Source organism: Aspergillus caelatus (assembly GCF_009193585.1).
Source record: "Aspergillus caelatus strain CBS 763.97 unplaced genomic scaffold BDV27scaffold_80, whole genome shotgun sequence".
In the NCBI taxonomy this organism is placed as follows: domain Eukaryota; kingdom Fungi; phylum Ascomycota; class Eurotiomycetes; order Eurotiales; family Aspergillaceae; genus Aspergillus; species Aspergillus caelatus.
Genome location: NW_022475343.1, coordinates 5,023 through 19,140, shown reverse-complemented (window position 1 = coordinate 19,140; position 14,118 = coordinate 5,023). Strand labels below are relative to the sequence as shown.

General features: G+C 45.6%; 3 protein-coding genes across 3 annotated transcripts; 1 reads left to right on the top strand and 2 right to left on the bottom strand.

The window, feature by feature from the left end:
* Positions 1 to 275: 275 nt before the first annotated feature.
* Positions 276 to 3,110, bottom strand: BDV27DRAFT_127746 (uncharacterized protein). Its single transcript, XM_032066836.1, has 7 exons — positions 2,234 to 3,110; positions 1,940 to 2,165; positions 1,556 to 1,872; positions 1,132 to 1,446; positions 936 to 1,070; positions 797 to 877; positions 276 to 731 (listed from the first exon to the last, which is right to left on the bottom strand). The coding sequence occupies exons 1-7, from the start codon at positions 2,444 to 2,446 to the stop codon at positions 399 to 401; spliced, it is 1,620 nt and encodes a 539-aa protein (XP_031927929.1). The 5' UTR covers positions 2,447 to 3,110; the 3' UTR covers positions 276 to 398.
* A 4,604-nt stretch (positions 3,111 to 7,714) lies between these two features.
* ergS lies at positions 7,715 to 9,873 on the bottom strand. The gene has a single exon (XM_032066835.1). The coding sequence runs from the start codon at positions 9,637 to 9,639 to the stop codon at positions 8,077 to 8,079; it is 1,563 nt and encodes a 520-aa protein (XP_031927928.1). The 5' UTR covers positions 9,640 to 9,873; the 3' UTR covers positions 7,715 to 8,076.
* Positions 9,874 to 13,248: 3,375 nt separating this feature from the next.
* On the top strand, positions 13,249 to 13,702 carry BDV27DRAFT_127725 (uncharacterized protein; the record flags this gene model as incomplete). Its single annotated transcript, XM_032066834.1, has 2 exons — positions 13,249 to 13,551; positions 13,611 to 13,702. Coding segments are annotated over exons 1-2 (191 nt in total), but the record flags the coding sequence as incomplete, so codon positions are not given.
* Between the last annotated feature and the right edge of the window lie 416 nt (positions 13,703 to 14,118).

Here is a 14,118-nt window from a genome sequence, read left to right as displayed (position 1 = left end):
ATTGTCGAATAAAGAAGGGCATTATCGGGCAACGAGGCAGTGATGCTGAAGTCTTGTCCATTCGGACCATTCCATCCCTGCTCTCCCCGGCTTGCCGCACTTGACGTTGACTGTCGTTCCTGCGGCTGCGCGTCACTTCTCTCTTGGCCTTTCCTGCTGCTTTCTCTTTCTTTGCTTTCTCCTTTTGCCCTCCCAATCCTCCAGAATATTGAAAGAGGGGCATTTGGGCGTTATTTTCTCTTCCATAATAATATCTACATAGTATTGTACTAGTAGGATGCTGTCCATTCGACCTACAGTAAACTAATGAAGGCTGTGGGTACTTGTCTACTCCATTCACCCTTTCCAAGGCAAAATCTAGTTACATAATAACGGGCAAAGGGGTTAAACTTGCTAGTTTAATCAGCCTTTGTGGTGGCAGTGGCATAGGTGGACGGGCGCGTCAGGCTGAATAAGGGCATCGCACCCTGATTCACCTCAAACTCCGTCCGGCCTCGCAACCTGCCCCGTTCCAAGTCTGTCTCTTCTCCCTCCCTGTGCAATACAGGCTGATGATGAATCCTAGTCACCTTCAGGAACCAAGACGAGTCACTATATCTCACAGAAAGTATCCATAGAAAGACCGTAGCTACTGTTAAGGGAACTGAAATGACTGCCAAAATCCAAACCCAAGGTGAGATGTATATACCTCCCTGTTCATTAATTTTAACGAACTCAGTAGAAAAGAAATTCTATCTCGAAGAGTCAGCAAATCTCGCCCTTGTTACCCATTCCAAGGCCAGTCAATGGAACGCACCGCTACAATGGTGGTGGGGAGGTAAACCAGACCAACAAGACTCAGCATCTTCACAGCCGCAGCGTCTTCTGCACTCCGTTTCTATCGGACGCCCTCATCAGCAGTATGTCCATCACAGCCACGTAGGAAAATAACGCACTGCAAGCTCGGCGAGGTGGTGGCTTTCCTCCTGAGAAGTCTGGGCCAGTTCTTTCAAAGCTTTTGTCTCCACATGTGATGCCCGTGCCAATTGTTTCAGGGCTCGAGTCTCCTCAAAACTCAGTAGATCAGTTAACTGCCCGTCCACGGCCTGTTAGCAGTAGTGGTGAGGGGATGGGGTGGTGGCGGCTGCCTACCAGTTGCTCTGTCGACTGAACCCGCTCCTGTAACACATTTGCCCGTTCCAGGTAAATGCGGGCTTCTGCTTCATATTCAACGAACTCTCCGATCATGGAACTACAGAAACAATCATCTCTGACAGTGCAGCTTATTTGGCAGTGTCGTTGGCAGCTCTTTCCAATGCGGCCGGTAGTGTCTACAGCAGTTTGAAGGATGACAATCAAATCCGTTATGTAATCTCCCAGTTGCTTAAGGTGTTGTCTGTCTTCCACCTTGAAGTATGTCATGTGTTTATCTCGGTCTTCAACATCCCAGACAATCAGTCGGTCGGCCTAAAGAGCACCTAGTTCAGCCCATGTAAACCGAAGCGGAAAGCACATGCATTTAAGTGCATAGACACTGGTGAGAGTAAGAAGACCAAAAGATCGCGAATGAACAGACCTTTTGCTTACATTCGGACTCTAACCAAGCCATGTACTCCATCCAGCTTCTCAGGCCATCAGCCATGAGTCTCTCGTGAACAGAGAAGTGCGGCGTCATGACCTCCCCCGCAGATGAGCTTCCTGGAAAGCATTGAGAGACCTCATTCTCAACAGTACGGGACGGCGCAATCAGAATAAAAACCGAGGAGCTTGGGGAGCCATCATGCGGATATGTCAATTTGTGGTAAACTCCTGTCTGGCGAATTGACCAGGGACACTCCCCTTTAGATGTCGGGCGTTGGTTACGTTCGACTCGTCGGATCACATAGGTAATTTCTATGCTACCAGTTAACCTACAGGGTATTCTCTGCTTTTGAAGACGAAAGGGCTTTCGGGGTCTAACCATCAACCTTGTCATCTACCCTCTGCGAGCTTTTAGCACGAAAAGGAGGAAATGCATATTCGTTCTCCACCACTCTGATGCCAAATGTGAGGGCCGACTTCCAGAAATATGGAAAGACGCTATGTGCGTCTAAGAGATAGTGGAAAAGTTCGCTCGATATGTTTAATGTCGTCCACGATCGTAACTGCGCGACCGTATAAACTTGTGCGCAAGCCGCATTCTCTTCCTATGGCGAAGTTGATAGATACGTTAGCTATAAAATGAGGAAGAGACCATCCACAATGGCCGAATTACCTTTTGGAGTCGCTTCAGTTCGGAGACGTGATTAATCGGGATAGGTTGGTTGGTTTGCAATGTCCGTCTGCCACATGAATCCTTTGTCGAAGAAAGATGATAAACTACTAGCTGGGTAACATCATTCCTGGATTTAAAGAGACTGTTCGTCCTAGACTTGATTTTCTCCTCTAGGAATTGATCAACACGGGAAGAAGCGCAGATGGAGTCCATTGTCCGGCGCCCCGAGGGATTGAATTGTTAATTAACATCTGGAATGCCACGAGTCTGGAGATTCTTGCATTTATATACACTTCAAGAGCACAGCTTGAGGCTTTAATCTCAGTACTCACGATATCTGTTGTATGCGGCTCTAATTCAAGAGGCTGATCATTGTCATCGCAGCTCTATTGAGGCTTAACATTTAAGCCGCAGCCATAGGTCCCCCAAGGCATTGGGTGACAATGTTTCTACCCGGTTAGCACTTGGAACTATCGGGCAAAACTGGTCTTATGAGGGCAAAAGACAGCCGAGCGCGGAGCGAATGTAAAGTGACGGCCCGAATGCCAACTCACATGTCAAGCGATCGGCAGGCTTTTCTCATGTATGCCTGTCAGCTGGAGACACTGCAGGGCTCGCGGAATGCCTCTTTCAAAATTGAGGGTCAGCCTTGGTCGTAGCGCCTACACTAGCCAATGAGGGGGGATCATTACTTTATCAAGGCCTATAAGTGAGGGTTCATGCTGGGGGACTTATGCGGGTTGCCATCACAAGGTGATGTTCTGTCTGCACTTAAGGAGTAATAGGTATGTCAATCAACATTAGGCCAAACTAAACCGTCGTCGTGTATGTACAACCTCCTCACCACCCCCCCCCCCCACCACCCCACCATCTTCCCGACTGTGCAGCGTTTTGCGCGGGTCCACGTTTGATGTTTACTGTACAACGTATTGATATTGTTCGCATGGAGATCTGCTAATACAATACTCGACACTCGTTGATTTGCTCCTGTGTAAAGATTCAGTAATTTCTATCACGCAGTGACCCACAAGGCTCAAACCTGAGTCAGTCCCGGAGAGCGTGCTCGTTCTTGGTCCAACACGTATATTTTATATTGATCCAGGCGTAACTAAGCGGCATACCTTAGCTATGGACAGATGCCCTGACAAAAGAGCAAAGAAACACACCTCGACTCGAAAGTTAGCTTGCCCATATTCATTTTTTAATAATTTAACGAGCTTCTTCGGATTCATGTATTTGCCTTCAATAACCTGATTGGGGGTTATACTGAAGGAGCGTCCTCGGCTCATCGCACCACAAGGCTGTGAAATTTGCTTTTGCACACTCAACATCAAGAAGAATCAAGAGACCAGATTTAGACACGAAAATAAATCGAAACATTCATATTCACAATTCGCACAATAGGCATGGTTTGGAGGAGCTCAAGCAGATAATATATTTTTTTTTTTCTCATCCTTATATACCGTGACCACTCTTTGCTATGAATAGAAGCGAAAACGATTTGTCTTTCAGCTGCGTACTTCTGAGCACGAGACCCTGGTCAGGCTTCGCTACAACTTTCAATATCATCCTATTGGGTCAGCATTAGTATTACGTCTCACAGATTATGCATCCATAAGGGATTCGTCTCAAGCCCGGTGCAAAGGGGGGGCGGGTTCGGCGCAATGACAGACCTGCGATAATGCTTCCGGTAAGTTCAGGTAACAAATCCCTCGACGAATCTTCTGTCCAAGTTAGCACAGCCCCATCTTATCCAACCTTATGATGCATTAGTTGCCGTAAGCTGCGCTGATGCTGAGGTGTTTCTCCGCGCCTTCTCCGCGCTTAGCAACCAGGCCTGCAAGGCTGAATTTGATAGCCAAAATGAGAATAATTGAGTTGGGTAAGGCAAACACGTAAGACACGCAATACGTGGAGGAAAAACAAACAACCAAAATTGAGTCAAGAAAAATGAGGGTGAGGATTTCAATCTGGTCTTCTGGTATCCTTTCATTAAGATGGAAAACCTAAACTTACACTAACTTGATACCCTCCCTGTGGGTATCGCCTCCTCAGCAGTGCCTCCAGGAGATCCTGCTTGACATATCGCATGATAATCGTCTGACTTTCCATAATAAAGAGACAATGATGTCTTTGCCACTCAATCTACCGGAGTGAGCACTCATTCAACCAGAGCCAAACAAAACGCTCAGTAACGATGGTTTAGCCTTGGCAACTCACAATATCTAATGAGTAGAGTCAGCAGTAAAAGATAGCCCAGCAAGGCTTGATGCACTGCAACCAGCTTGTTCTATTTGATCATCACGGAATCTCTTCCGCCTCATATACCCCATTCGTTGCAAGAGCCTCATTCGAGCTTGATGCCAAAATGTAGATCTTGGGTAGTATTGTGTATTCATTTTGCGCGGATGCCCAATATACTATGTTTGTCTGCACAGGTGCTACATGTTAGCTTCTCTGATAGGGAGGATGGAGAAAAGAAAATATGGGAATAAATTACGCAAGTGTTCTATTCCGACCGGCCATCCTAGGAGAAGTGGACTGGCACTGGTTCTGACTGGTGTGTTTGTACGACTAGCACTTAGATGCTTCCATGTAGCTAGTCTGTTGACCTGGTCATGGCAGCGCCTGCGGCTCAAAGATGGCGGTCTGACTCGTTCATGAAGCCGAAATGGGCTTCTGTGCAATGAACAAGTCATGGGTGATGAGAACTTCGTATCTGCAAAATCACTGCGTATTTAAAATGTATCACGAGTATATTTCGGGAAAGTATACCTTCGTGTGGCTATGATCGGCTCTCTTTGTAAAAAAGAATCCTGTGCGTCGGCTGGTAAGTGAAGTGAAAGCGTCATTTGCGAACTATTATTCCTGCATTCTTTTTTTTCCTACTATCACTGAAGGCCCGAAATATATCACATGCACAGCTAGTATTGCGAAATGACAAAAGAAACGACCCCGCTTGTTGTGGGTGACTTATTATCAGGCCAACGTGGAAGACTATCACCGAATCCCATCCATACCATTTGGGGCATTTAAAGTCCAACAAAATGACAAGATTACTCTCTTCCAAGAGCATTAGATTTAGGAACAAGCTGGCTGTGTTTCATGATTGTAGATGACCAGTATGGGAGGGCTTCATATGTCCATTTCATCCCCATTTCTAAACAATCTATACAGCACATGGGCCATGAGATATATGGATACATTCAAACTCGGCCAGCATTGTAATAATGCTGTCGAAGAAACTTGTTATACTTAGACTACGACTTCTAAGCTCATAAGTTGAATAATGAACTATTCACTCTTCACCTGCCATACATATTTCACCATCTATACTTTGTTAAACCAGAGCTCCCTGGTTAAACCGCGTAAGTTCTTGTTTGTTCTTGTTTGTTGCCATCATCCAGCCAATATTCCGCCTAGTAGCTACAATTTCTTACTTAGTTCCAGTATACTCTTCCACTTTATTCATATTTCACTTAGTCTAATGTGACAGTCTAGCTTTCTATACCCTACAGTAGATATCAAAATTAGAGCAAAATATAGAATCCAGCGGCAATTCTTGTTAAATTCGCATCGTTCAAGACAAGAAGCATTCCTCTTATTGCCAGCAAGTTTAGTAAAGCGTCCTCCGGAAAGTTTTCAACGTCGCTTCCATAGTCTTTTGAATAATTATCGAATAGCTATACACTACTCCTCCAAGGATGTCGCCAGCTCCTAGCATAATGATGGCCATGTAGACGTTGATACAAAGCTCGCTTTCGATGCATCTCAGTCAAATAAGCAACTTCTCCTGTCCCCTTATCTTCGCGATTGTGCTTTGAAGCAAAAGGAATAAAGATATAGGACCGTCATCAATACCCATCGACACCATTTCTTCCAAGTAATTATTTCCTCAGAATCAGCTCTACTATCACCAGCGGTATTGCCATAGATTAGGGCAAGTTCATGGTTACCCTCTCATGATGCTCAATGCCCTCCATTATTTATTTTGATAGTGCCTTTTTCATGCCATACCTTATAATTGCGACCAGACCCGGAACTAACTAATATATAGCCCATATCCAAGATTCCTACTCATGATGGTGTTAGACTATGCACGATTCAGTATATTATTGTGAACAGGCCCTGTGCCAGATGGAACTTACTTCTCAGTCTCAGCTCCATCAGAACACTCACAATTTTCATATGGAAATTACTGACATAATAACTAATATAGTTTCTTATTGTGACCCCCTATACAATCCAAAACCACAGATGAACTCTTGATATATAAATAGATTTCATCTTCGATTTAAACTACAAAAACAGCTTCAACTACACTACTGTACAAAACAATCAGCATCTCATCCTTCCTAGTCTTCACTTAACACACGGAGTAACTAGCGATCGCCAATTCAAGTCCATAAAAACTTGGAAGATATATTTACTAACGCACCGCATAGCTATGAATGCCCGACAAGGCCCAAAACAGACGCACACCACATTCCAGCGCCAATAGTACCAGACTACTGCGTCCAAAGAACCTTTGCAACCACATAATCAATACCCCATCACAAACAGACATCTATCACTACACCCTGGTCGCTACGCCGAATCTGGATACCTCAGCTGAACAGTACCAGTAAGATGATATAACGCACTAAACTAAATCAGGAAATAGATATGCCGAGTCCGAGGTGGATCAATCTTCAGCGAGAGATACAACGCAGTGTTTATCAACAGCCAGGGGTTTCCAAGATTTCCGTAGAGAAGGACATCCGCCGATGGCCGTTGACTAAAAGGGTAGTACTAACTATTCTTCTCCCGCTAGCTTTGCCGGCCGTTCCCGGAGTTAGTTGCTAAGACGGAAGGCTTCGGGTTCGGCATTTAATTTCTATCTTCGGCTTACGCTATCCGGCTCTTGATGATGGGAGAGTTTAATGAAGGAATGTAGTTGTAGCGTTTCTATAGGAATTATGTATGGAAGATAAAAGTTACATTCTCATTGAGCTACTTTTACGTTAAGCCGTGGCCGACCGAGTGTTGAGTAAGTATACTATTAAGTTATTGAATACGGATGGGTGGAGTGGAGCTTTGAGTTGACCCTCCACGGCCTAGAAGGTTAGAAGGGGGCTAGGGTTTGTAGTTGTATCCACAAGCGTTCATGAGACGGAATAACGTGGAAAAGCGCAAAAGGAGCTTAACTTTGAGCGTAAGTTTCACCCAAAGAACTACTCAATATTCATTACGCCAACCCGACATGTCCCTTGGGCCGCCGGAAGTAAGAATTTTCAGCGCATCTTTCTCAAATCAAGTGGCCTTGGTTAGCCACATAGCTTCTATATATCCAAATGTACTTATATTAGCTGTTAGTCCGTAGCAGTGAGCTTAGGGGCCCAATTGGCTACATGGCTCTTATTTAAATCCAGCAATGTTAGCTGTCGGACGGTGTGTTGTGTTTCTAATCGGATCACTTAGTCTTGAAACGCACCGGAATTCTTTTACCTTAAGAAATACTTAAGATGATGTCTAGATAGAATGACAGGAATGACAATTTATGTGGTATTGAAACTGAAACCCAACACTAACCAAATGTGTGATCAAAACAGAATGTGCCTATACTCGAATACATGAGGCCCAAGGAACGCCGGTGATGATATATAGTACAAGAAATCATGGTGCAGTGCTTCTTAGGCATGTACAACCAATGGTCAGCATCCATGGATAAGTGTCACTGTATAGTTATATATGTCTTTGTAACTCCAATAGAATGACGACTGCAAACCGAAACACCAATCCCGTATGAAGTTCAGATATTAGTAATGAAATATAGAACGCAAACATATCGATGACGAGGTATATCATCTATCTTCTCCTGGGGTTTCTTTATGTGAGGCGGACTTCACTTCGGAGCGAACAAGCTTGCGGATACTGATGTTGGCCATATGGACCATGGCCAGCATATGTCGCAGCCCAGGGACACCTGATGGAAACACCAAATATAACTCTGAATCCAGGAACGGGTCGGGGCGGAACTTGTCATGATACGCCTTTTTTCCCCCTATAGGTAATCGCTGAAAGGTGTGACGGTATAACGACCGCGTAATTCTCTCAATGGTCGACGGTAAGCCCGTCACATCGCCCAGGGTCGTAAGAGGTTCGTATCCGAGACTGAGGTAAGATACATTCATTTGGTTGAGAAGCGCCATGGCTGCGTAAGCCAGCAAGTCACTAATTCCTTTGGGTGCCTCGGGAGCCGCAATGCAGGGGTCAATATGGTATCCTTGGTTGGCACCAACCCGACGAAGCGCCGCGAATCCGTTAGCGACACCATCGGGGCCCCGGGTATATATATAGATCATCAGATTAGGAAAGTCGAAGGGGTTATAAACGGTAATAAAAGCCTGGGCTGCGGCGGCGGCTTGGTTGCGGTGATGCCGCCATGATTCATAAATGCCCATTAGCTCGCTCTGTAGGGACGGGTCTGCCCCGTATGCTGGGGCATAAACACCTAAGGTGATACCACCTTTGTCTGGATTGAGTAGTTGCTTGTTTTGGACGATGATTCGCTTGCCGCTTCGCTCCATAAGGACATCGTTCGTCATTGGATTGAGCACTCGCTCAGCACCAAACTGTAATGTAGCCCAATGTTGCTGTCGCGCATGCTTGACTAGACTGTCACTGGCCCCCATGAAAGCAATTCCCCAGTGGAACTGTTTTCGATATGCCTTAAACTCATCTAGGAGATCGGAAAACAAGTACGGCTCGCATAGGGGGTCGCCTGCGACTATTGCTACCTGATTTTGCACCTTATAACACAAAGCCCCGGTCCGGGCCTTGTTGAGGAAGAAACTATAACTCCGGTCGAGTATTACCATATGTGAGACTTTCCCATAGCGCCCAGCTAATCTCTCTAAAACTTCGGCATTGTCCATATGATCTCGGTCGGGTAGGTTGATGTGCGGTAGGGATGTCGACGTGGACAGTGGGACGAATCCGGTGCGTCCCAGGCACAAGGATGATTCGGAGCTTGAACGACCGTATGTGTTCGAGGAATGTCGAGAGGATAGCGCATCTGAGTCTGATGTGGGTTCCACAAGGGTTTGGCTGCTGCTGCTACTCTCACAACAGCTGCTGCCACAGCGGCGGGATCTTGCGTCATGCGTAGGATGCGCAGCTGGTGGAAGTAAGAAAATCTGATCACGTTGGCGATCCGCAGTGACTGCACAACAACTGCATGTATTATCTAGCTTGGAGTGGCCGAATAGTTGACTTGCCAGAGACTCGCCCACAGTACGAAATAGGAGGTCTTTCTTTGGCGGGTTTGACTTCTTTTTAGAGGCCTTCGGTCGCTTGGTCTTTGCGCCGTGGGACAACTGTGGGACAGTTGGGGGAACGTCTTCAACGCTCGACTGAGTAGACATGGTGGGCAATTGGTATAACAGAATGCGAAATTTTTTGCTTCATTGTCTGGGAGACAGGTAGGCTCCTGTGATCAGTTCAGATTAAAGAGCCCTTTAACGGACCCCTAAAGGATCCCATGAGGGTAGTGAGTGGATAGAGGCTTCGCCTCCACTCACACCAAACAATAAAAGTCGGATCTGGCAATAGAATGACATCGGGTATGCCGACGAATACTTAGGCAGTAGCATTCGTTGGACCAGGATTGGTCTATGCAGACAAGGGGCCCGGCGCGTAGTCTTCAACTATAGTGCTTCCTTTTTAAGTTCAATGGCCAGGAGGTGTGACATTTGCTGATGCGGACCCCGCGGACACCGCCGTGGAACGGACTGCGGATCCGTAGGGATTCCATCATCGGATCGTATTTGTGAAACGCTTTACCTGTCTGCCTAATTGAGCCCTACTTAGCCCTACACCGGGTTTATTTTGGGCACACAACATGCCATCTAAACAGGTTTTTACCCTTCAACTTATTTCTTTGTTTTCTCTAGGTCTCCGGAGTGTTGACCTTGAAGGTGACTGCAATTTTAAGCGCGATGAGGACGTCATTAGAAAGATTGGCCGTATTCGTCTGAACAAAAGCCATCCACAGTTCACCGAGACTCATTCCCAGGTTCCGAGCAGTGAGCGCTAAACGTTATCGAATACGGGTCTCGGGCTCGTACCAACCCTAAAGGACTCTGACCCTTTATTTTGGTAAAAGAACGCGCAGCAGTGACGACACGACAGGCAGCCGTAGAAAATAAGCTTGAACCAAGCCTTTCGTAGTTTCGTGCAGGACTTCCACCAATGGTACACCGCCTTGGCACGGGTAGGGCTGGATTTCAAAGTGGAGAAAGAACATCTAGAAGATCGACACTGCCACACCCTTGACTCCAAAGGATCAAATATGGTAAAACATTTCATAATACGAGTCTGACAGGGTGGCTATGCCACGGTGCTGGACCAAGTATACTTAAAACACCCAAACAAGTAATACGAGCCTGAGCCGATGTCTCGTATTTTCAGATGACTACGATTATGCATCAAAGACCACTAGAGACAGACCCTTGGTCTTAGGAGTAAACGATTCTTCTAGATTTCTATCTTTCCGAAGGTGTATATAGACACATTCTCTAAGGCAGACATATTCTCTTGAATGGCCCCGTTAAGTATTATAGTAGAGTCCTTCTAAGCAAATGCCAAGCAAAGCATATGAGTCAAACAATGGAGATTAGTTAACATCTTGCAAAGATTCGACCAGAGCTAAAGGGAAATAAACAACATATGTAAAATATGTCACTAGATTATAGCAAATGGATATAGTCCGCAGTCAGGTTACTCGGTAATGAAAAGATTCACGGTATTAGTTCCTTAGCAGCGGTTGTAGAAGCCGCTATGGAAGGTGGATATAGTTACAGTACCCCTTCATTGCCTCGTAATGTTCGAGACCGGTCTATTCTGGTTTTAGCTATCATCGTAGAGAAATAGTAATCACATAATCAAAAGAGAGGAGAAAAAAAAGCTCGATAGGCAGAATGGCCCACATCATTTCGCGATACCGCTGCATACCTACCTCTAGTGAAACTTATCGGTCGCTCGTGGCCTTATAGGTAGACTACTGCTCGTACCCGGTTCCAGGTCATTGTAATTTGTAACATGGTAACGAACGACAACCCACGACCCTGAGTCACTTTGTGGATGCAGCTTGTTCGATTTATACACACTTATGAGTCGCCACTCTGCCTGCGCGGCAGCCTCACCTGTCTTAGCCTCCGACATAGATATCCGCTCCTCGCTTTACTCTGTCTCTTTGTGGCCATACCGACATGGCACTTTCGCCTTCCAGACCCGGTTCGATCCAAGGATATCCTGAATACTATCCCTCTTTTCGAGTCTCGATGGCTGCGCGGCAATATACCGCTATACCTGCAGAAGTAGAATACTTTTGGCACCAGGTGCGGTAGTCATGGGAGGTCCACCGCATGCCGGACCCCAGTGGTAGTGATCCTATTCGGTACGCTATTCTTGTCTCTATTGCCGAAGAGCTTGTCGAGGCCTTCAACTGGCGGCTGGGGCTAGAAATATGGCGTGATGTAACCAAGAATAGCTACTGTGAGAAGCTTGATGAAGAACTACCACCCTTTGAACCAGAAGTCGCTCCGTGCTGGACTAGCAGTATAGCTGCAAGACTATCACTTGATTAAAGACTTAGCAGACAGTACACGAGAATCCTCAGGCAAACTAGTACTCGAAGAAGGTAGTTAGAATGCTAACTTTGGAAAGAAGGACATCGTAACAAATGATGGTTTCTTTCGCACAGTCTAGGGTCACTTGAATCATCGCACTCCGCAAGCTAAACAAAACCATCCTCGTTAAACTTCTTCCGATAAGCCACCACAATATTCTCCACTGTTTCTTTGTCTGGTGGAATCTCTGTAGAGTCCATATTCAAGCGTTGAATATAGCCTCTGTCCAGGAGACATCCCCGTTTCTCCTCTACATATCTCAGCAATGCAAGAGCATCATTAGTATCAGATTCTCGCTTGCTGTCCTGCATCGCAAGAACTTTGATACTCTAGCTATCTACAGTTTTGGTAATAGAGCCACATTACAACACTACCGATTATTGCTGTCAGATTATTGAAGCCAGATCCTTCCTATGACAGTATGGCGTACACCTAAACGATGGAGATTGATTTTTGGCCAGGGTATTATCAATGATATAGCTTTCTTTTTTTTTTTTCTTCTTTTTTGCTTTCTTGCGTATATGGCATTTGCAATAAGAGGCGAATTTGAAAGGCCGACTTTCTGGATGTAGGCGGCAAGCTGAGGCGTGTGCGAGCGTATGAGGTAAGGGATGATTCGAGTTAAGAGATAAAAGAAAGAGAATTGCAAGACCTATGGAAAGAGCAGTTTGTAAGTCTTTGATTGCGAACTTCTCTTATCGATTGGACTGTGGGGGTGTAGCTCCTTGTTAGAGAGGTGCGACAGGGCCTGAAAGAGGGTTTGTGGGCAAAGGCTGGAGGGACTAAAGATAACCAAAGAGAAGAGCCGGTTTAGCTTTCCTCATTCACATCGAACAAGGATTAAGGGGGCTGTGTGGTGATGTTACGGTATTGATCTTAGCCTTAGTTTGGCTAACATCCATTGCGGTAAGCATTTGCTAATATAGTCCTTGATAGTTGGAATTCCCCAATACCAAAATAACCAGTATATGTAGTAAACTATGGTTTCATTGTCATCAGTCTCACCATTCTGGGGTGTTTACCGGTTACCGGTGCTTAGAGGTTTGTGACTAGGTATGTTCAACATATCAAGACTAATATTTCGTGCGGAGAGTATATGATATTAGTATATGGTAATGATCAAACTATGCTGGTTATTCTGTTCTCATGCAGCTTGCTGGGCCCACTGATGGAGCCTGGTCTCTTGGTCAATTCTGGACGATACATGAAAGCGTGGCATAGATATTGATATAGAACATAATGTAATGATATTAGTTCCATCGGCAATTCCTACCGCTCCCCCAAAGCCTTTGAGACCCCAGAAGTCAGTCACCAAAAAAAGAAACCTTGAGAACTAATTGTGATCTGAGTCTCCACCATGACCAGCGTTCCCTGAGTCTCAGTCAATTGACCACTCTCCGCGTGAAAAACCCCCCTCCATTGAGAATGGTCGTATGAAAAAGGCGTCCGGCCAACTTTAGCATTTTTAAAACAGTTGCGGATGGTGCGTTCCGGGGCCTGGAGCTCCGTAAATGGGACGGTAGAATCTCACGTTAAGAACACGATCCCCTCTGCCGGAATCTCTACAGATATGACCCCTGATTTAGCGAGTGGCTATTTTGGCCCTCAAAGGTTGGGATTCAAGGGAATGCGAAACCTAGTTGCCAGCTGTGCTAGTTAAAATCACCTCAGGTCAAATCTATAAGTGAAGTTTAGATTGTCCTTACAACAGAGGCTTTCTTTATATGTAGATAGTGTGATTAGGGATCAATCATCTACTAGCATCCCCATCAGCACCATAAATTTCAATTCATAGAAGTATATATGGTAACAAGTAAGCATCTCTCAGTGGGGAACCTCGACAGATACAACCTTACCTGAATCCGTGAAGATGTTCATAGTATAGGACGAGGTTAGTAATGAGCTAGGGGTAAACTTCCAAGGCTCTTTTTTGGGACAGAGATTATGAGATTGATGCCCTACTATAAATTTCTGGAGTTAGCCACTGCATCCAGCGAGATAGCTTCGATAACCCTAAGTCCTTACTTTGGTTACCGCGTGAAAGGATATAGAATGTTTGAATGATCCTCCCTCACAGATAGTTTTGATGCTGTTCAACCTTCCCTGTCTTGTTACTTTCATCCAAGAGCTTTGAAAACACATTGGGTTTGAGGCCCAAAGCTCCGATCAATCTGGACTCTTGCGCGCACATGGCATCGGGTCGGGTGACAAATG